The 24,273-nt window shown below is 37.5% G+C and overlaps 1 protein-coding gene across 2 annotated transcripts; it reads right to left on the bottom strand.

Annotated features, from left to right (window-relative positions):
* Positions 1-172: 172 nt before the first annotated feature.
* LOC139145150 (mitochondrial sodium/calcium exchanger protein-like) lies at positions 173-24,265 on the bottom strand. 2 transcript variants are annotated; one of them, XM_070716127.1, is made up of 17 exons: positions 24,183-24,265; positions 17,614-17,766; positions 13,732-13,784; positions 13,339-13,396; positions 12,522-12,633; positions 10,837-11,004; positions 10,080-10,187; positions 9,592-9,723; positions 8,636-8,749; positions 7,505-7,650; positions 7,004-7,136; positions 6,271-6,392; positions 5,108-5,185; positions 4,379-4,454; positions 3,730-3,810; positions 3,430-3,494; positions 173-2,709 (listed from the first exon to the last, which is right to left on the bottom strand). In XM_070716127.1, the coding sequence occupies exons 1-17, from the start codon at positions 24,189-24,191 to the stop codon at positions 2,524-2,526; spliced, it is 1,794 nt and encodes a 597-aa protein (XP_070572228.1). In that variant the 5' UTR covers positions 24,192-24,265; the 3' UTR covers positions 173-2,523. The 2 variants fall into 2 exon arrangements, with proteins under 2 accessions (XP_070572228.1, XP_070572227.1); XM_070716126.1 differs by lacking the exon at positions 24,183-24,265 and adding an exon at positions 19,338-19,813.
* Between the last annotated feature and the right edge of the window lie 8 nt (positions 24,266-24,273).

A 24,273-nucleotide genomic window follows, 5' to 3' on the forward strand; every position in this document is an offset into this window, starting at 1 on the left:
ACTGTTCTGCGGCATTTACTACTGGGTCCTACATAGGTTCCTAAGAAACGAGGACAGCAGAATCGAAGGCCATCGAATCGAATCCGGCCCATCTCTCACTGGTTTTACAGGTAATCAGCTTTAACTCATCTTTGCCGAAAAACGACTAAAACACCCAAATCCAAACACAGTGTAAGACAATTTATATAGGATTTTATTTCTTCTGTTTCATTTGAAGGTTTGCAATATTTGAAGTTGAAAGTGACCAGACTGCTGCACAAAAAATAATCAAAAACATCATATTTTTGATATAAAAAACGTGTACAGGTTTACCAAGGTTTATGTTTGTGATTTCTGTTTCATTTGACAATGTGATTATACTGAAATAGCCGATGAAATAATTGTACTAAAACTTGTAAAGGAAATGAAAATTAAAGTGATAATTTAATCCTAAAACTATGTTTTCGTTAGTTGTGAATTTATTGCAACTATTAAGCGTGGTGAACGCATAATTATGACATTTGGAGGAAATACAAGTACTGCTACATATTTACTCCTCAAACAAGAGAAGTTCTAAAGTGACTCCGAGAGGGCGCTATCCAAAGCCCATAATCTCCATTGGACAGACCTTCTTCATAGGCCCTGGTTTCTATGAAAGAAACTGAAACATCATCACATTTCTTTATACGACACAAAAATATACACATACCGATCAAAAATAAACTGGATAAACTTACAATTAGAAAAATTACTGAATCTCTGAAATGTGGATGTTGTCTCAGTATTCAGAAAATACACATGGGATATTCTCTTGATAAACAACAAAAATTATGTACATTTTCATCTCTTTTCTTGTCATAAAATATTATTTAACTGTGTCTAAATGCATTATCTCCAATATCAGAGCATGATTGCAGTAAACTGAAATTTACAATGATATCCCAAGTTCATTGGCAGAGTTCTATATCACATCTGTAAGTTATGTAAATTTGAATACATTTTTTATTGCTCTCAGTGATAGCACCATATTTTGGTTCACATTTATAAATTAAGTATGAGTGAAGACCATTGGTCGCAAACATTTGCATGTAAAGTTAAAGGGTTTCTGAGGGCGGGGTCTCTCTCCATGTGTATACACTGCTACTAACACTTATTCAAAAGACTCTCTAGGTTACTAGTAATTAATACAAAATGCTGCCCGTGTTTGGTAATCTTCACTCTTGGCAAAGATTGCATAATCGTGGTATTCCTTGAGTTGGTTGTGGTCCTATCATGGCAACTGCCTGCCATTGAAAATTGTCTTGGTTATGATGAATTTCATGCATAACTGATGATGGTTGTAGAGAGATTGCCAGAAAAGATATTATACACTTGAAAGAGCTGTTCAACCCTCTCATCACTAAATCTTGGAACAACCCTATTGTTTTCTTGGTCAAAGTTCAACCCATATTGTAAGCAATAGGGTACAACACATACAAATCACACTAAGTGAAAGTTTGTCTAATTTAAGTTTTCCTCACAGATAAACTTCACCAAAGGCAAGATAGCTATGACCTTGATTTTCTAACATTCACACAAAAAACTCAGCCATGGGCTACGGAGACAGCATGTGCCACCAAATGTTTGAAAACGAAAGAAACTTTCAAAACAGACATGTGGGGGCGTCTGCACAGTTCAAGACGTTAAAACTTATACTGGGGCAGCAAAAAAAACCAACAAAACCTTACACTGGGGCAGCTAAACCACCATTTTGAAGGCTTCTATTATGTGAGTTTGGCAACATATTTGACAACTTCCTTCTACCTATGTGAAATTTATGACAAATTATCTGTCAATTAGAGTTATCCAGTGGCATCGTGAGCACTTTAAATCAGACAGTCTGGTGTGACATAACACACCGAATATGTTTTGGACACAAATGGCAACGGACCGACCTGAGTGAAAACCAGCACATTGTCCTTCACAAGGACACTGGAAGTTTCACATGGCATGGTACAGTCACACTATAGAATCAATCACAGTCTATATTCTATATTATAGAATCTATCATATTCTATAATCCACAGATATTGTGGGAGTTACCCTGATGTAGTATCCTTATTCTGTTTTCTTTTGTGTTTGTTTGAGTTTACACTTTCTGCATGCTTTCTGAATAAAAACATGGCAACATGTTTCCAAATGTCCATTCTTGCATGCTCTTCTGTCCTGAAGCAATAGCTCGTTGTTTGCTACAGAAATATGTTACAGTCTACGATATTTACAACATATTGACATAATCGCATACTTGGTCTCAAATATTGTTTCCTATTTCACACAAGACTATTGAAATTCAACAAAATCAGTCTGGGATTTTTTTGAATAAATCAAAAAGTTTCCCAAGGACTCCCTGATCGAATCTTTGATTCAAGTTGAAAGGAAGACACTAAATAAAAATTATAAAAAGTTACGCACACATTATAAATATATAATTTAAAGTCCTCTTTGCTTGATAGACGGTATTCCCCCCTCTTGAAGGTAAAGAGTTCATCTGATGTCAAAGGTCAGCTAGAGGTTAATGACATCGGTCTCCACAAGTAATGCGACGGTGAGGAAGATTATGTAAAGCACGATGAGATAGATGCCGTACGGCCTTGTCACGTGGAATTTGGTGATCAACATGATGAACAGAGATGAGAGTAAACTTATTGCTAATCCTGATGCAAGGACCGTCTGGATGGGATTGTAATTCAACTGAAACAAAGGAGATAAATATAATGACATCAATCATGACCCTTTCATCACCATGGTTTGGCCCATATTCATTATTATTACAATGGGGAGTGTGGACTTGTTTACAGGGCATTTAGGGGTGAGCAGGTTAAAGCCTGCAGTTGATGACATGCTGGGTTTGAAAGGTTTAATTCTGAGTAACTGAATACTATTCTGGGTATACAGGGAGCAATTCTGGGTAAAAGTACCAGTTGTTGGCTTACAAGGTGCCGTTTACTGTTGTGAAATGCCAACAGCATTGGCTCTGTGCATATTTAGATGTCAACGTGCCACTTGGCAACAAATTACAGTAAAATCAATTTTTTCAGTTTAAAAGTTCCAAATTATCTCAAACATTTGTTCAACATTGCTGTGAATTTACTTGAAATATTTCTTTCATATATTCTTTGTCAATAGTTTGGGTGAAACATGTTTTGGCTTACTTTGATTGTTTTGATGGATTCACATTTTGTATTAGTAATCAAAAATACCAAATTAAGAAAAAAGTGAATGGTGGAAAAGTATGTTTGATAAATCATTAGCAAATGAACAATTTGAAGGGTTTTTCACAGCATCTAGGGAAAAAAAAGGACTTTAAAGTTTTATCAATATAGCACACATTGAACCAATTTGATTTGAGATACGATCCAATTGGGCTGTGTCAACACCCTATGAACGCACTCATTCAATGCAAGGACTCACCTTAAAAGATCCTCCGTGTTTTATGGTTGCAATTGTGCAAGATATACCAATACCCAGCAACATGTCTAGGGGTCAGAGGTCAAGGATTACCACTCACATGTAAATGAGGTGTGCTGACAAAAACTGCACCTACTAGTATTTTCAATTTTTAAACATCAGGAATTCCAAGAAATGCGATTGAAAGATAATGACAGTGAAAATTTTTCATTTCTCGATCAACAATATTTAAAATGCACACTTTTTTCTTTCAACTTATTAAATCACTGATTACCATATTTTTAAAGTACATTCAAAGGATACTGAACATGGGTCCTCCAAAGCACGCTGACATGCCCATATTTGGAAAGCCCTGCTTAGCCATGGTGGTATCAGCGATCAAATCTGAAAGAAATACACAGACACTCTTGACACCCTTGAACCCTTGGTTTGACCCTAACACTTTGCTATCAATAATGAATGTGGACCTGTTTACAATGAATTGAGATGGACAGATCACATCATTCTGAGAATACTTCAGTCAAAATAATTTCCACATTTTATGTGACTGACTTCAGAAAGGATTTTTCTGTTTTCTGAGCCTGTTAGGCAGTTTGCAAAATTTATTGAAAAAGCATTTTATAGACGAAAAGAAGTTTTGTATATGTAATGCCCTTACGTTCATCTCGTGCTCACTCTCACTCATTTGTATATTTTTATGCTTCTTTGACACCTTCAACTGTTTGTACTGTATAAAGGTTAATTGAATGGTGACTTATAAGCCCATTGGGCTAGGCAACTCATAGAGTTGCAAGTCACAATAATAAACAATTACTACTACTACTACTACTACTACTACTACTACTACTTCATATAAACTCCCCATTATATTTGACAATATTGTTTTGAGCAATGTGATTACTTTTTTTCTTTTTTCTTCAGCAGTTACCATGACAATTAATATAGAACATACCTCCTATACTATTGCCCCAGGCAAGTAACGTCAGCCCTAAAATAGCATCACTAATGTTGAACTGGAGTCCAAACATCTGCCAACAAAAAAATAATAAAAAAGAAATAGAATGTACATGTTACCAACAATTAACTCTTAGTGTACATTTCTGCTTTGAGATCACAACAACAAAACTAATAGATGACACAAATACATAGATTTCACATGCTTGCTAACGCAAACAACTTTGGATAGAACCATTGTTTGTCCACACATCTAGTTTCAACATGCTCATTGTACCAGCCTCCAGGACTGAATTACCCTGGATCACATGACAAATATGTGAAGATTACGTGTTCAGTATTTTTCGTGCACCTCTCCCCCCTTACAACCTTTTGCAAGAGAAAAGCTACTGACGAATGTATTGTTTGCTGGTTACTTTGAAGAGATGTTGAAAAACAAGACAATATATGTAAGACGCATGACATGAACAAACTAGCATTGCTACTAGATTCTTTTTTAATGCTAGTGTGCAGAAGACATAACGAATGCAACATTTCACAATTGGTGAAAACCAGGGAAGATTTCTGCTTTTCCTAAGGTGTATAACAGTGTTCAGATGTGACTCACTCAATGCGACCAAACAAATGGCACTCATTTACCATTTTGGCTCATTTTGACAGTGACCTATGGTGATGAAAGAACGGTTTCCTGGGATACCAGAGACGAGGAGAATGATGTCACTCTTACCTGAAGGATGTTGACAATCTCGTTGGCAATTGAGTAGATCCATAACACGGCTACCACAAAGCCTATGTACGCAAATGCCTGAAAACACACAGAATACATTTGCTGGTAATCAGCTAGCGATGTCAACCTATATTTGCTGTATACTTAACCCTTTGAGCGCTGTAATATTCCCACCAAATTTTAGGGCAACATTTTACCAGTTTTTGTGAATTTTTCTGTGATTGTTTTGATAATTTTGGACCAAACAGACATCACATTTCATTGTCTACAGTTTTTTATCAAAATTTTGGCAAAATCTGACAAAATTTGACTGGCTTATATTTTGTAAAGGTGTCAAAAATTGACTTTGGCGCTCAAAGGGTTAACAGGAATATGATGTGTTGCCGGCAAAACTTTGGACAAGCTTTACAAAGTGCACAAAGTTTACTTCATCCTACCGCACAGAAATGATTAACTACATCAGACAAAAGACATAAAGACAACATTTGTAAGATATTTTTTTTTTCAATTGAGCTGTAAAGACCTCTTTGCTTAGTATAGACATTTGTATAGGATAAAGCCCGAGTACGAGGGCTCTTCTGGTATATAAAGTCCAACCCAGCGATAAAATGTCGAGGCCGCAGGCCGAGACATTTTATCGAAGGGTTGGACTTTATATACCAGAAGAGCCCGAGTACGAGGGTTTTATCCGACTTAAAAACTATCGCCCCTAACTGATATATTTTCGTTTTCAATGTGTTTACGTCAACCGTCCCCTTTGTCAGTGTAACATGTTTAGGATATGAATTAAAACTTTTATTTGTGAAATAGCCTTCCAATGTAATGGAACATCCTATAAATGCCCCAGGGCACATTATATAAATGCCCTAGGGCACAGCAGATTTTGTGTTGCAGCTGGTTTCCGCTGTATTACCAAATTTTAATATTAAAACGTACCAGATGTCTACAGAATATGACATGTTCACTTTGATTGGACAGTACTTTACTACGGCGCTGTCATTCGTTTCTGGAATTGGTGACCAAGGCTTTATGAGTAAATAAAACACCCTGAATTGAGCACTCTGATTGGTCAATCAACAGTAGATAGTTTTTAAGTTAATTTATGATACACTGCCATACGAAAACTTTTTCGCTTCAGTTCTCTTTAAAAGATGCATGCTTACCCAGTGATAGATGGGATAGTGTTCGTGTTTCGACGTAAAAAACACGACCAGCGCCAGAACTACGCAGATACAGAGCACCAGGTGCCAGGCTAGAAAACCACCACTGATTGGCTTAAATGCAACTGTAAAGGATAAATACAAAAAACGAGAGTTGAACGAAGTTAAAAAGGATCATATGTATATGTACTGAGATTTGCCTCAGATTTTTATCGGGGAGACTATGAGTGATGGGTGAATCTGTCCAAGTCATTGTGTGCTCCCAACATATCTAACATTTGTCATCAGAGTGGAATGGCATACATGCGACACTGACTGCTCCGAACAGAAATTGGGACAAAGAGTTTCCTGTGGTTCACTCTGGTGTAGCTGCAGCCCTTCACACATGACTGGGTGACATTTTATGGCTTTTGTGAAAAATACTGGCAGCAAATACACTTTGAATTTTGTCATGCATGTATGTGTCATTTTGTAGTCTTTGAAAAAAAACTGAAAACATTGCAGTTTGGCTGGCTAAAAAAGACAAAGCTGATATCAGAATTATTGAAGAGATACCGTTGAATCTCTGAGACTATGAAAAGTAACTTTGAATAGCATTGGACGATCCATCTATAAAAGACAGTCTAGTTTCACCATATGGAGTGCCTTATGTCACATAGAAATTGCGTGATTCAACAACACCACCCACTGGCTGGCAGACCGCCAGCAGAAACACGACAAAAGTGAAATTACTCACCCTTGGTGACAAATATGCAGAACACTGGTCCCGTGATGACGTGCAGCGTGTTGAGCAGCCTGTTCCAGTTGTGGTTCTCCTCGTCATAGTCCACCACTGGTATTGTGATTTGGAAAGCAAATTGAAAAGGAGACTGTGGAGAAGATCGTAAAAAATTCTGGTGAAAAATACACATCAAATTGGAGGAAAGCAATGACTGGTTAGACAAACAAACGGTCAGAGAACAATGAAAGCTAGTTTCCTATGTTGCTTTTTCTTTCTTCAATTTTCATACACAAACCTTACTTTCAATACAGTGCACAATTTCAGGCAAGTAAATACTTTCCATAGATAATTACAAATTACATCTAAATTTGCATACTCAATTTGCATACTCTTTAATCCACTTTGCACAAATGAACACATTCTTTCGATTATCACTTATAAAATTCTCAGTTGTCAACACATTTTCAGGCTAAATTGTAGTTTCACAAATTTCGAAAAAAAAAGTTGACTATTTACCTTAAATATTTCATAAAATTTGGCATAAAATGGTTTTTGTTTCCAGTTTTCTGTGTCTATGGGATTGATTCCATGCAGCAGCGCCTTGAGTTGGGACGGTGGCGGTCGACTGTCGACACGGCCAAGCAGAGGAGAAAATTCATCAGCTGTCAAGAGACCGTAGCAAAGCAGAAAAGTTAGATTTCAGGGTCAAATTTTTACTTTAAAATGTGAATGTTGATACAGTTGAGAGATTTGTAGATGTTTTTACCACTGACCCCTTCTTACTCTGACAGGAAGAATATCTTGAATTTTTCCCCAAAAAATTTATTTTTCCCAAAATCTGTGTTTCATGGATTTCTCCCAAAAGCACCCATGATGTCTAGTCCAGTGCCTCATTCCACCACCATTTTATCCCAATTATTAGGGACATTTATTTTTACACATTTATTATAGTTGACAATAAGGCTGTTCACCATTGACATCATTGTTCTCTCATTAATATGCAAAAATAAATATTTGTCCGCATTTTAAGATTATGCTTTTGAAAATTACGCATGCAAGAATGACAAAAAAAACCGGGAACATCTTAGTAGGCGACTGCCAGTGTAACAATGAATACTAAAAGGCATATTCACAACTCAGAGTACAAGCTGCAAAAACAGCCATGCATGCAACATTGATAACATTTGTCTGCATTTCGAGCAGCAGTGTCCAATGTCATGTGCATGCAGCTATATTTAGTAACAAACCTGTAACTGTGAACGGGGCTATTGTGCATACTTTGGTTTGTTCACATTTCAAAAAGTTTGTTTCTGGTCAAGGCTTCTTTCCGAAAATGGAGTTATGATACACATTTATTTCTTTTTTTTAAAGTTCTGGTCAGTCAGTCAGTTTTTGCAAACATAACAGTTAATTCACATGTTGTGTGTTGAATTCTTGTTTTTCGGAATGCTGGGAAAAGGTAGATTTGTATAAAAGAACAGAGTCTTGTGACTTTCATACTTGATTTCCTCTGTCATCCTTGACCCTGATAACAACAAGTTTCATTTCACTTGCCAAGTCTTGAAATAGAGGGCGCTTTTTACAAGAATGGCTGCAAGACCTTGACACACAGACAGCAACACACATACTGCACAGCAAATGACTTACATCCGATGGAGGCTATCTCCTCACGGCTGGTCTGCGGCAGGAAGGCAGGACTATTGGCAACTTGGTTGCCGAATAACGGAGCCACTGTGACCTGCTCTGTCACATCTAATACACCTGTCAGTGAAAGATACATTTCCATTTGGAAAAAGTTGATAAATGAGCAAAACAAACAACAAATGGTTTGTACTGACAAATAAATTATGGTCCCTGTTGCAAAAAGTCTGTGATCAAATTATAAATATTGCATTAAATAGCTAATTTTGATTCCGACAGGGTAACACTGAAAGACAATTTTTTTCCCCAAAATGTTGAAATGTACCACAGCTATCAGAAAAGAATGAAAATCCAGTGAAATTATGAACACATTTCATTAAAATTTCAAAGAAAATGTGTCAACATGTGTCTATGATGTGAAGTTTTCAAAGAAATGACTTGGCAATGACTTTCTCTCATGAAATTTAACATCAGAAATAAGGTACGCAATAAAGTACTTGTCACAATATTTGACAGAATATCACATGTTCAGACATCTACATGTAAAACTCCAAACTTTGACAAAATACCATCTCTTCCATTTATTTGCCACATTCAACTTTCCGATGAATCTTCAATTTTGAAAAGTTTTTAATCTGGATATGGGTGGCTATTTTATCAATTATTGTAGCATTCACCTTGTTCTGGTTTATTTTCCTGTTTATTTCAATGTAAGAAGATAAACTGTCTTTCGGAACTGAATTTAATTGTTCATTCATAAATGGCCTTCGTTTCTACCATAAAAAGTACTCTAACACTTGTACAAATGGCCCTTCCACTTCCACAGACACAAATATACACCACAGCTGTGTAATTCAATGTTTACATTATTGTATCAAAATTAACACGAAAATCTGTTTCTTTTCTTGAAATGTTATTTTTTTTGAAATCTATAACATGTATATCTATCAGCTAACACTCACCTTTGATTGCCTGGCTAGGCCTGACATCATGCTTTGAGTTGACTGCTCCGTAGTATTTGCAGGTCTCTGGATCAATCTCCGAACTGTCAAATGGCTCTGTCCTGACGTTATTTGAATTGTATTCACCTTTGGCTGGGGTTCAATCAAAATTTGACAGTAAACAGTCTATTTGACTCAGAACTGACCCTTGACCTAACTGTTACCTTACAGGAAAAGGAGTGCTTCACAATAAATTCTCTTTCTGCCATTTTAAAGACAAACCTTTGCAAATATTGATTATATGATTTCAGATCCTTCTTTCAAAAATCTATCATACGAGAGTAAAACACATTTTCTTGTATGAAAATAGACAAGGCAAGAAAGGAAATTGCAAGATGATGAACTTACGTTAAAACAGAAAATAATTAAAGTCGTTGTTGAAAAAGTTGACCATTGTAAAACTTTCAGTTTTCTTTGATATATCTATCACACACCAGAGTTTAACTCACCATCTGCACCGTTACTTTCTGCAGCTTGTCTCTTCTTTTTCTGATACTGGTAAATTTTTCTGCCGACAATCACAACAATCACGTAGAATGCATACAACCCAATAAAACCTGTGTGAGGGAAAGATAACAATGACCTTGAAATGCAGATTGCATTGGACAAGTACACTGGGACTGATGCTTTTCAAATCAGAGATCTGTCTGCTTATGAAGCATAACATACATGGTTACACGGACAAGTTTGAATAAAATATATATATACAAATACGCACACATATATACATTTTTCCATCCATCTGTCCACTTCTCCGGCCATCCATCCATCCATCCATCCATACATACATATATACATCCATACATCCATCCATCCATACATACATCCATCCATACATACATCCATCCATCCATCCATCCATCCATCCATCCATACATCCATACATACATCGATCCATACATCCATATATCCATACATACATCCATACATACATCCATACATCCATACATACAAACATACAAACATACATACATACATACGTACATACACAAATAGACACATACACGCATACATATATCCATCAATTCATCCATCCATGCATACACAGTGTATCATGCTAAAATCATTCTTTTACAGTAGTACATGCATGTATATAACAGTCAAAATATTCAAATCACTAGTGGAGAAGTAAAAATATAAAACCACATTTCTTCAGTATAACATAACATAATATAACATAACATGTCATAGAGGTTGTTAACGTACCAATAGCTTGGGCCAGAGTGATCTTGCCATCCCATAATATTGTAAATGTCCAGAAGGCTGCAGCAAGGTAGAAGATACAGTCGCGTAGGAACGGTCTTTCCGCTGCTTTGAATGGACGTGTCAGAGCGATGGAACCAGCTACAATGGTGGTGACAAAGACACCAGCACCTTGAAAGAAAAAAAGGCAAATGTTTTGCTATCTAACCTTTCCACTGTTGCATATTGGTTTAACCTCATTGTTTTATGGGCATTGTGGACTATTCCACTGCAATAGGGGCAGAAAGCTGAACACTGATTGAAGAGTTTCAATGAAATATTTCTGTGTCCAGCATGTTTTGATAATCATGTAAAAAAGGCAAAGTACAGATATTCATGTGCAAATTTTGCATTGATATACCAATGAAATGTCCCTCTAGAATTTAAAGTTGTACATGACATCGTAAAGTAAATATGAAAAAAGAGAAATGCATTATAAATGGTTACCACAGTTGTCAAAATCAACAGTTAAATATTAATGTCATGTTCTTGTAAGTGTACTTGAGTGAGTAAGGAGAAAAACGGCATGACTTCTAAAAATAAAACTATTTTACCACGAAGTAACACATACTCATCCCAGAGACGTTGACTGAAAATTACAGTATCACAGCTGTGTGAAAAACACGATTCAGATTTGAAAGTTGGCACAGTATCAGCAATAGGGCTGAGAAAATCTAAATTTTAATTTGCTGTTACAAAAGAAATTAAAAATTAATGCGCCAGCCAACCTTGCTATTTCTTTTATCTGTATTACAGCAATACATTATTTTTGTTAAACACAAGGCCAGTGGAAAATAAATTACAATGTATCAATGCCACATGCAACAAAACAAAAAAAGCGAATAATATATCTTTTGTATTGTCGCTGCATAACAAATAGCGCAAATTAGACATCTGAATGTTACATTATTTTGATTAAAAAAGCTTTTGATATTTTGACAGCATACAAACAGCTGAGGGTGTTGAAAATTGTGAGTAACTTGTCATTGGCGTTTGACCAGTTTACATATAAACTTTCACACAACATAACTGCACTCTCACAGAGGTGTTGGGCTATCCAACACTTCTGGAATTTACAACCATGGTAGAGCCAGGCACGGCATCACGTCCACTCCCCTTTACCTTATCAGTCTAATCCGCAGCTTGTTCCTTGAGTGGACAAACTGTAGAAAATTTGAGGGTCTTTTCAAGTAGTGAGAAAAAAGTGACACTGTGGACACTGATAAGGCATAAAGACATAAATTTACGCTCAATGTTCTGGTTGATTGGTGTCTGGCCCAACCCTTTCTTCATAATGGTTTAGCCATAACACATTGTTTTCAATGGTTGAGTTGGGCTAGTGTACACAATAATGGGAGTAAAAGGGCTAAGCTGAATGTGCACTGTGTGTTGGCTGTCTGATTTGCCTGGCACACAGTACAATAAATCTCCATTTCTAAAGTGTCTTGTTGAGAGATAATAGAAAGTTGTGTCGCTCTACATCAGACAAGCATCCTTTTCAACCTTGTACATTGGTCAGTTGAAGTCAACTGTGAAATACATAGACACTGCTTTCCTCAAACATCTGCAGAGCCAGGTGAAAAATCTGGACTATATCATTCTATTTAAATAAATAAATAGGCAATCATTATTAAATAATAGATTCTTACCAAAGAGAGCACCAACTGCCAAGCCTGCATCTCCATTCTTGGCATTTGTGATTGCCGCTATTGCACTAAATATATCCGGAGCACCATTGCCGAATGCAAGGAATGTTACACCGTGGAATATTAGTGTTAAGGAATGTCAGTAAAAGCAATTATGAATATCAAAGCAATCGATTGTGATATAAGAAATTTTAAAACCAGGAGATAGATCAATTCTAGCAGAAAAACAAATCTTTGTCTCTATCCATCTATCAATCTATCTTTATCCACCTTTATCTATCTATGCATATGTATTACTTATGGATATTAAAGCAATTGATTTTGATTGATCTATCTATCTATCTATCTATCTATCAATCTATATATATATATATATATATATATATATATATATATATATATATATATATATATATATAATATGTTATATAATGAGTTTATATGTATAATTTTGAAATTAGATTCTCAGATAACTTAAAGTATCTCCGTTCTAATTTGAATGTAGTTTGGAATTTGTATCTTTGTAAACGATATTTATAGAATTGAAAACAAGAGAAAATTTATTGTTTATCATCTGTAAAATGATATCACCAACCATTTTTTCAAGCTTTTCTGTAAAACAATTTGTTATTATTTTTAACTTCTAGTTTGTACAAACACATGGGCAGCCAGTTAGTTTGCCAAAAGTGGTGACCATGACAATTTGTCATGGTAACAGATATGCACACACTTGGCATTTTTCCAGCAGTTTCTGCACTGCATGCTGGGATGCAAGCAGGTGGAGAAAAATAGACAATTTTTTTCATGACAAAAAGGATATTGCCACATTTTGACTCAACTTCAAGGTGTGTGATATTACAGTTAGAGCTGGACAAAAACTGTTGGAAATAAAAAAAAACAGAATAAGAAATAAAAGTTACACTGTATCTGTTTTACTTGCCATATATGCATTTACCTCACAATTGTGTCCATCTATGAGCAAAAAACTGAAAAAAAGACTGATTGTATGAACATACTCTTTCAAGTTGCATACCAGTGAGCCTGTCTATTTGCCAATATGTTATAAATGTAGACAGCTAGGTCTTTCCAGGTTATAGAACATTTACATGCAAATAATATGTAAGCATCAATCATGTACATTTTTCTTGATCATTCAATCACCAACTAATATAAATAAACCTGAAAAATAAACTGAATAAAGAGCACAACTTACAAATCTTCCGCTGTGTTTCCAAGAGCAATAAATAAGCAAATCAACCAAATGAACTGAAAATAAATGAAAAAATCATAAATATGTTTTTGTTTCGCTCGTTGGGTGGAAAATATTTCAGACACTGCGGATATTATGAGCATTGACATAACAAGAAATGAGGAAAGAATGAGTGCTTTACTACAGAAATAACCAGCGACGCGCTGACCATTAATGTTTATTTATGGGCAAGGACGAGAAGAAAGCCAAAAATTAATGGGCGAAGTATGCCGAGCCCGTTAATTTGGCTTTCCTCTCACCTGCGCCCATAAATAAACGTTATTGGTTACCGCAGAGTCTGTTATTTCAATTATATTATCAACGAACCCCGAAAAACAGTCAAAATTAACGAAAATTTCCCGTGCGAACGACACGGGGCCCCCAGAACCTGTAAATCCGGAGATGTTTTTGGAAAAAAAGGGTCTAAACTTGGCTGACAAATGCTCCATTTTGTTTTGTGGTTGATTATGATCTTTGTGCAAATCACAATTTTCATTTTAGCCGTAAAGTTACTATGTTTACGATATTATTCATATTAATGGGCTTGGAAACAAACCATTATTGTTTATTTGTTGGCAGTCACATGGTTCAGCTCGACCAATCAAAATGCAATGGACAGGGCATGGTAATATAATTCTTGTTATTGTGTGTCAGATTAATATGTGCGTAAGTTTTATACTAATAATGCCAAACTGGAATCACTTTACGTGTTGTTTTTATCCTGGTTTCATTCCAATAAAAGTGAAATGCCGTATCATGCAACCTTCACAATCAAATAGAAACAAAAAACTATATTTTTGGAGGACACCTTCTCCTATTAATAATTGTATGGAGGAGGGTTTGGAGGAGCGTCTTGATGGAAAACTGTACATAGGGGAGTGAAACAATCTATGAGCATTAAGGAAAAGGGATTTATTAGAAAAATGCAATAGTGTATTTATATGGCGAAGGAAAGTAATAAAAATATTGAGCTTTTTTCTCAAATTTACTCGAAAGATACTTAAAAATACTGGGTGTCCATACCAATCAGTATTCATTTGTGGGTTTTCTCTTCAAGATATTATTATTTGTACAAAAAGCTGTTTTGAAAAATACAGTATTTTTTCAGTTTTTAAGTATGCTATAAGTTACCCTAGGATTTGAAACCATCAAGAAACATTACAAAATCACTTCAGCATGTTATGATAATTTTGCTGCCTATTATATCCATTGTGTAATAACCTTTAATAGAATACATTCACGTCAAGGTAGATAGTTAAAGCTTATGGCATCCTGCACTTTATTTTGCAAATTATATTAAACGCTGTGTCAGGAAATGACACTGTTGTACTGATAAGCAACTGCAGCTTGCAAGTGATGCATTGTTCAAAATTCTACCATGGACTGTATTTGATCAAAAGAATACGGCATTTTCTGTATTCAAGGACCAGTAGCTGTAAATATGGATGGTTATTTCACTATTTTTATTTTGCATGTCACTGACAAGTTCTTGTTCTACTCCAAAATACATGTTGGAACACCTGCTATTTAGCTTGTTCACACACAGTGCCTGTACGTGTACATGGCACTGTTATTGTTCACAATTGAATCGTAGTCCAGACCAGTATTCACTTGTCAACAATAACAACGCAGTCTACATATGTACTGGCTGAGTTGACAAGCTGAATATTATATATCTCATAATGTTTTGGGGTTGGCATTTCAGTGGATCAAGAAACTGTTTTTGATATTAAGAACAAAAAGACTGAGAAAAATCAACAAAATTTCAAGCTGCTGGCCCTTTATCCCAACTGAATTCATGATGACAATACCTAAGAATTGCCGTATTAATTCACGGTTTACAACTGAATAATATGAGGTGTGTCACTGTTTTTGCTCTCTAAAGTTCAGAGTTGCACAGACAACCATTGTCCAACAGTATCAAATGATTTGAAATCGACATTTGAGTCAAGAGTTCATGGTTCACAGTTCTCATCTTATGACGTAATGTCACATGATCATTTTCTCATGATATTCAAAGTACACGATATCTGTATTGTTCAAAACAACTTAGCACTGTGCAACAGTCACATGGGGGCTGATGATGTCATTGATACATGATTATTGATAGTAGTTTTAACAGGTGTGGAAACTCAGTATTTGATGCAATGCACTCTAGAATTGATAAAATGTCCGAGGTTTGGAGTATAAGCTTAGAGGACCAACTGAAAGCACATTACACACCAGTTCTGGCCGACACAATGACATGTCCTAAATAACAATCTTTGAAGCAGAATGCAACTTTTATAGGGCAGACAATCAGACTCTCAAATTTTCACAATTCTTTGTCGGTCTGCTTCTAGAGTGTGAACTCCTTTTGAAACATGTGGAAGAAACATTAAGATCAAAACTTTAATTTTCTTCTGCAACTGACATACTATGGGACTGCATTCATTCAAATATCGGTAAATTAATGTATTTCTCTTGTACCAAAACTTGCAGTTGACCCCTGATTTTTATTCTTGATTATTAAGGTAGAATGCGTCTCGGGACAGAGATTTGGACTCTCACATTTTCACAGTTTATTTCTGGTCTACCACTTGTGGGATTCACTTCAAAGCTTTTTGAGTAAGAAAAATTTTCACCGTCTTTGTTTATTGAAATCAAATATGTTCTTTTTCTCCATGGATTGATAAAGGGATGGTGGCCATTTTCAATTTCAAATATCGGTAATATGTTATTAAATATGTTTCTCTGATGCCAGACTTTGGCTGTTAATTAAACCCCTAAGTTTTATTGTTGATTTGGTGAGAGAATGGTTGAAAGTTTCACTGAGGAAGTTTGAGCCAAAGTTTCAGTCTTTCACTTTTGAGGCGCATATTACCTTAAAGAGGAGAGTTACGTTGAAGAAATTCTGAGGATAAGTTTCAACTTTCTGTTTCACAGCATTTACCGCCTGAAGTCAGAAAACACTGCCGTCTAGACTAATATGCTACATTGTATATTAATTCCTCATCTGGCAGTAAAAATTAATATCAGGATATGAAATATTTCTCAAAGGTTGATGGTATAATGTTGTTTTGACTCATGGGCATTTACAAAAATTGCATATTTCTAAGAATTTTTGGTGCATGAAGGACATATAGCTTGCAAAAACTTTACGCTTGTTGTGTTAATTCACCAGATTTTTGTCCATCGCAATTTCCTTTTGAACAGGTCAGCTAGACCGGTGTATAGGCAAATGAAAATGAAAGGTGAAATACAAGTAACTTCTGTGTATGTGTTGTGCAGGACAGTTTTACTTTCAGGTATTTTTCTTTAAACTAGAGAGTACCAACCCTCTCACCCTATTTCACTGTAAAGAGTTCCAACTTTACCATAGAAAACAATGGGATTGGGTCAAACCATAGTGATGGAAGGGCTATGTCTTTGCCAGCCCAAAACCCACTCACTCACCCTCCCCGCTCCAAAACTACAGAGTTCCGCTATGAAAAGAATGGACAACGAAGAGATCAGAGACGGGAATCAGTGACACAATTACCCATACCAAGTACAAATCACATATTGCTAAGAAGGTGACAGCTTCTAGTATTTTACTGTATTGCGAATCTTAGTGTAGAAGTACTACATGGGCGATCATGAATTGCCATCAAACAAGGCCATATATTATATATTTATATATTATATATAATTTATGTATATGTTATGTATATACATATATGTATGTATATTCTCTCTCTCTCTCTCTCTCTCTCTCTCTCTCTATAAAATATATATATCTGACATTAAAAACTGCCAAAAAAACCTGGCAGATTCTTCACAATAGACATCCCTGTCAGGGCATTCATCCACTGACGTAAAACTTACCATGAGGACCATTGCCAGTGGAATCAGCTTATGGTCAAAGTGGCAGTAGACGACTTCCAGGTAGTTGATGAACCCGTCGTCGATCTTGCAGTCCGACGTGTTTTTTATGTACCAGCACTGCTGCGATTGGTTAACTTTGTGGAAACCATGGCACTGGAATATTGCAGGAATGAGGAAAGAACAGATCAGTCATTGGGTAGAACGGAATTGCCAGATAGCACTATCACAATTGCCAGTCTGCTACTAAATACAGCAACATGTGCTATGCCTGCTTCCTACAGAAGTTCAGATATTTTTTTTCCTTTTGTGTCTGTGTTTATTGCTGCTTCTTGTGGTCAGTCTAAAGGCTTGACATTTTAAATTTTTTTTTAATATTTATTCAGAATATCAGCAGTAAAAAAGCTTCAATTCTTCATTCCTGTTAATGTAATGTCAAGTTCAAATCATTTCTAAAAATTCCAGACATATTTTTATTTATGCATATTTACAATGGGTGTTTGACAACATATAGGAATCAAGCCAATACTTCCTTATGTACTTATTTGTCTGTGTAGGGGGCCTCTAATATTACAGAGATGAAATCATTATCTGAGGAGCTGATCGATATCAGATTTTGCCACAGTATGTCGATGTATAGTTTGTTCCACTTTTCTGAAGTCTTGCAAAATCAAATGCAGGGAGATTGTACAGGGGTCATTTGGAGTGTTTTGAATGTGATTATTCATTTCTGATGAAACCGGGACAAGGATGCTACTGGTGCTATTACCGGATATCAAGTAACAAGATACCAGTTATCGAAACAAATAATTAAAGTTCAACATTTGAATTGGAGTCGTTATTGATGAACTGGTAACATGTGGTGGATCTGCCTTATCGCTCCTAACATCTCTCCTCTCCCACTCCAATGGGTCACTTGGGGTCATACTTAATCTTTCCATCATCTGGTTCAAATGACCTTAAATGACCAATGACAACCAGCAACGACTGACCAACTGCGATTTGACCATCTTCCCCCTCTACTGTCTATGATTTGACTTTACACAGCACCGACCAATCAGTGGAGCGGGAAATTTGAAAAACATGAACAATTGAAATTATTCTCACAGGTATCGCATAAAATCCGACCTTGAAAGTGTTTATGGTTGATTTATGGTTAGTTTTAGGGTTACGAAGTCAATAGTTGAAACTTAATTCATCGATTCTAATAATATTTCTATATTCAAATCACACAAGAGCGGTACATTAGAAAAAAAAAGAGTTGTAATTTCTCGTCATTGTCTTTCATGATCATTTTTTTTGTTTTTTTTGTTTTTTTTTGTTAATTTGTAACATCTCAGGATTTAGCCAATGTTAGCTTCTCCTCGATGCTGCGTGCTATCTGATCTCCTTCAGTCTTTGCGTTCAGACATAGTCGAGTCGCTCCTTATGGAAGGACTGTGGCTTCGCTCGATCGAAGGTCGGTCGATCTGCACCCAGCAGGCACCTTCTACAGATGGTTTACCCCACTGACGAAGGATTTTGAGTGAATTACCAACAAGAGTTATTTGTTTGCGGACTCAAGGCAATGCAACTCGAAACGTCAGGAATACAGACACTTCTACCTCGGACAAATTATCCTCCCTGAAGTACGGAGTTCTAGTTTCATATGCCCGGGGTAATCGAGTCCCGCATCGGCTTACGCATTACAAAGAAAGTCTGACACGTCCGGTTGCAAACCAACTCACCCCTGAGTGTTTTTCCTTTCTTGAGAGCGGGTCCTCTGTTACATCAGAGTAGTTCAAATGGCTACCGTTTGTTTCTGTAAATGACTTTAAACCTCTCCGGAAACTCCCTGAAAGCTGCTCGGCCACATGAGCGCTCTTCCTGTGGGCGTCATCACGGCGGATGCCTGGGCCGTCGAAGGTAGACACAAACACCAAGATCACTGCCATGCCTGTTACGCCAAACACTCTGCCAGTAGTCCGCTTCATGTTCCCCTGCAGACGCCTCTCCCTTCGCAAGATTGTATCGAATTCGCCCTAGTTTTAAGGATGCAGCTTACATTTCGGTTGTCGTCATTACAAACAGCGATGAGCGAGTGGTCCTCTGGCCCGGTAAGCATAGACGAGTCTTTGCGATAGGAGTACACCGGTTGATTAGCTTATTTACCTTCATTCACGTGACACAAGAGGACGACCTGCCTGCAGTCACGAGTTCGCGTAAAAGGTAAAAGGTCATAAGCTTACTCATTCACAGACGACAATACATCTTACTGCTTGGTAGCTCGCCATAAAACTGAGTCATATTGAGGCACAGTCCCGTGATATAGGTACTGGTGTTTGATTTAGGTGAGCACATTGAAAATAGCATAGGCGTTCACCGGCAGTGAGTACCTACAGGTAGGGCATCATGTGCCTACATAATCACTTTTTACCATTTAGGTACCGTTCAGTTTTTACGGCCGGGGGGGGGGGGGGGGGGGGCAAAATCCAGGGGGGGGGGTCATCATAATTTTGGAATCCGCAAAGGGGGGTCATCGCTTTTTCACTGGTAGGAAAGGGGGGGTCACCACATTTTCAAAAACATAATACCAACAATTAAGTTCACTTTATGCCATGGCCATGATCGACCCTCTTTACCGGCGGGCCGCCTTCGGCGGCCCACTACAATAAATATACCGGTACATTATGTATTACCCATGACCCCTTAACGGGCAGACGCCTTTGGCGGCCCACTCCAATTAGATTTACTTCATGCAATGGCCATGATTGACCCTCTTTACCGGCGGGCCGCCTGCGGCGGCCCACTACAATAAATTGACTTTATGTAATACCCCACGGCAATCTTACCGTAAAATTCCCAATTGAAGCCGCGGCTTGTATTAGAAACATTTTTGAGGGACCCCTGGGATCACGCACTGAATAATGGTAATGGCCGCGCACCTTCAGCGGCCCTGTCCAGTAAAGTCTACTTTATGCAATAGCCATGATCGACCCTCTTTACCGGCGTGCCACCTTTGGTGGCCCACTAGAATAAAGTTGACTTTAATACATAATGGCCCATGACCCTCTTAACCGGAGGGCTGCCTTTGGCGAACCACTCCAATAAAGTTTACTTTATACAATGTCCATGGACATGAGTTGTCTATGGAAATGAAGTTAAAAATTGCCTTACAGTCGTCCTAATTAACAGACGTTTCAATGGATGTGGCTGAGAAGTTTGTGCACTGGCATCGAATAAAGAGCGCCGCGTACCGGAGTTCAAATCAAACCATGCGGGTAAATTTGACATATGGGTTTTGGTTATTTTTCGGGGGGGGGGGTCATCAATTTTTTTCGTCTGACAAAGGGGGGGGGGGGTCATCTTTTTTTACAAAAAATGCAGGGGGGGGTCTATATTTTTTTGAACACCGGCGACGAGATTTTGCCGGCCCCCCCAGGCCGTAAAAACTGAACGCTCCCTTACGAGAGCGAGGTGACTCACCTTTCAGCTGACTTTGAGGACACTTTTTGTCATATGGCAAAGAGATGACGCGAGTAACTTTGAAAAGTCATGCTTAGTTGAGTCCTGCCTTTTATTTTGAAAATTAAAATGATAAAATTGTACGTGTTAAATATACTCTTGCAAATGCATGGATTACAGTCAAAATTTCGTTGTAGTGACCCTTTAAAGGTGTACTGTCACATGTTCCAATTTTGCCACAGTTACCATGGAAAGAGAAAATCTGACCAATCACAGATTTTAAGCGGCTGGCTGCTTTTAAAAATAGCGCCCTCACATGGGCATTTTGAATACCAAGGAACGCCAATTTGACCATATATGGACGTATTTAGATTACAGGTGACTGTATACCTTTAATGTATAAGCCTACAGTTGAGTGGAGTAACTGTGATATGAACAGCTGTATCGAAAGAAAGAGAACACAAAACCATGCTAGTATTGCTAGAAAGTGCATGCCGTCGACTCTCCATAAGATAGTATGCGTCTCGAAAGCGAAAGAATAAATTTTGCCTAAGCTTTCCCAAAGGAAACTTTCAGCCATTCTCTTTCAATAATAGACATCAGGAGTCACCGTGCTAACTTTGGTTCCAGAAAAATAAATTACTCGAAATTTAGTGAGATTTGTTATTGGAAAGGGTCGCCATTCCTGAAGAAACTCTATGAGAATAATGAAATTTTCGATTTTCACAAAAACAAGATGGTGAAACTTTATTTACCCCAAGAGTTTAATAATGAACACAAAAGCGATAAATCAGAAAAGTACTGTTCAAATTTTAGAGTCTGAATCATAGGTAGTCTGCTACGATTTTCGGCCCGATCTATAGATCCCGTAGTCGATATGCCCGCCACTGCAACCTAAATACTCTGAATATCTGTCCTCGAGGCACATTCTATCTTACTGGATTTATTTAACTGTGACAAAAGACATAGCTTTGTTGCAAGTAGAAGACGCCGCTGGTAGGCATACAGCAAAGAGAATTGATTACACGAACCGGCAATGATAAAAATACCAGATAGGCCTATACAGCAACAAATTCAAACTAAACTTTCGACAGATAATGCTACATATACCAGGCCCTCCTTCCCTGCAAATATTCATTTTTTAATTTAAGCATGATTACGCATGTACACTGGTACAACTTGAAATAACCAAACGAGATGAAATACATAAACCCCGACTGAAGCCGATATCTTCATTTAGTTATTGATAACCGACTCCGACTGGAAATGAGACAGGTTTGATGAAAATGTGATCTGTACTGTAACGATGTTAGTACGCGCGCTAACCATTTTTGAGGATCTTTCGCTGAGAAAAGAATAGTCTAATGCGTGTTCTTTCGTTGAAAATATTGAATTGGCCAAGGGTGATGTCAGTATGCTGATGGCCAAAATGCACTGTCCTATCCAGAGTGCTCTATCTCCCCGGGCTCTTTCTATGCGGCTGATATTATTACCCAGGCACGCGCGATGCATGCAGGGAACAGTTCATCCGACCCCGCCCTCTCTGACCTTACGGAACGGTTTCAATCATGTTTCCATTGCATGCACTGAGACAACACATCCATATCTAGCGATCGTGATGAATTAAAAGTGACGTTGCCAGGAAACGCTATCCCTCACCGAACGTATATAACTAAAGCGCGATAACATCTACCTCATAAGGTGAAATACAGGACAAATACACGGAGTAAAATTAAAATTTGGTCACCATGGTATCATCTTGTCCAAAATTCACACCCCTCTCACATTTTAGAAAAAAAAATTAAAAAGCGCCTATATCCAGCAATTCCTCTTCGATCAATTGAGAAATTAACATGTGAAAACTTGTTCTCTACTTTGATACTACATTTATCGGAGGTTAAATGAGAGAGAGAGAGAGAGAGAGAGAGAGAGAGAGAGAGAGAGAGAGAGAGAGAGAGAGAGAGAGAGAGAGAGAGAGAGAGAGAGAGAGAGAGAGAGAGAGAGAGAGAGAGAGAGAATTGTTGACCAATAAAATTCAATGAACATAGCTGTTGTGTTGCTGCTTGGTCAAACGTAATATAGATGTCATAAGAAACGCGCGCTAACCACTTTTGAGGATCTTTCGCGCCTACCCAGCAATTGCTATAAGGGTAGATCTGTTATCTTTGGTTATGGAGCGTTAACAACAGTTACTTAACACCGTGCTATTTCGGATTTCAAAATTCGTTGTTGTCCATCCCTGCAAGTGGAGAAACCATGGCCCAACATTCCTCACAAAGCAAAGTTGGTAAAAAGAACAATTTTACAATAGCAGGCAAGGGAGGCTCCAACATGATGAGACTGGCCATCGCCGGCCCTGTTGGCACTACACCATACCCAGACCATGCACTGAGGTGGCGCTAGAAGACATCCTTATATATTTTAAATGTTCCACATTGACAGCCGTGTTTGTGGAATCATTAGAGATGGGCCATTTGATCTTGATAGAATGGTCAGAATGCATAAATGCATTTATTTCTCGTTCTAATATTTGGTATTATATCATATCAGTATATTGATGGTGCAAATACAGCGATCCGATTGGTCGAGACGCGAAAAGAACCGTGGTATATTGGCGATATACCACGGCTGGCATGCGCACTGGCTCTCGGCTTGAGGAAAAGTCCTTTTATCCTTTTTTTCCATGCCAGAATTTCAATATACTGTTATAATATAATAGCAATAAATCACACCCAGTGACAGGTATACCACTAGATTTTGATCATGTCAGGTCATATATGCACTCGCTATCGCTCGTGCATGTATGTCGTGAACTGGTCAAAATCTCGTGGTATACCATCGCTGGGTGTGCTTTATTGCTTAAAAGACCTCTAATTATTTCTCGGATTCTGCATGGCATGTAGACTCTTTTTTCCGAATTTCCTTTTCCCCCCTACCTTATGGTTTATGAATATTTTTCAAAAGGCATAGAGACTGCAAAAGCTTTCGTGGCGATTTTTGCCATATTGGTTTTTTTTTGCAGTTTGTCACCACTCCTCCCGAGATCTAATGACCGACCCCTTTTATATATAAAATACAAGAAAAGTTGCAAACGAAGTAAGTTGCTCCTCAGTATAGAATTGACTCACCGTGTCCATGGTGCGTTCAGTAGAGCAGGCGATAGGAACTTGGGGTCTCAGAGTTAAGTAATGTCCTTTGACTGGCTGGTAAAATATCTCC

The sequence above is a fragment of the Ptychodera flava genome, chromosome 12 (genome assembly GCF_041260155.1).
Source record: "Ptychodera flava strain L36383 chromosome 12, AS_Pfla_20210202, whole genome shotgun sequence".
NCBI classification, from domain to species: domain Eukaryota; kingdom Metazoa; phylum Hemichordata; class Enteropneusta; family Ptychoderidae; genus Ptychodera; species Ptychodera flava.

Excerpts from the sequence above, each read along its gene's own strand:
- LOC139145150 (XM_070716126.1), bottom strand. The coding sequence starts at position 19,583 with ATGAAGCGGACTACTGGCAGAGTGTTTGGCGTAACAGGCATGGCAGTG. Across the intron at positions 10,188-10,836 it reads CACTCTGGCCCAAGCTATTG|GTTTTATTGGGTTGTATGCA; the intron begins GTACGTTAACAA and ends TCCCTCACACAG. Across the intron at positions 8,750-9,591 it reads GCCTAGCCAGGCAATCAAAG|GTGTATTAGATGTGACAGAG; the intron begins GTGAGTGTTAGC and ends TTTCACTGACAG.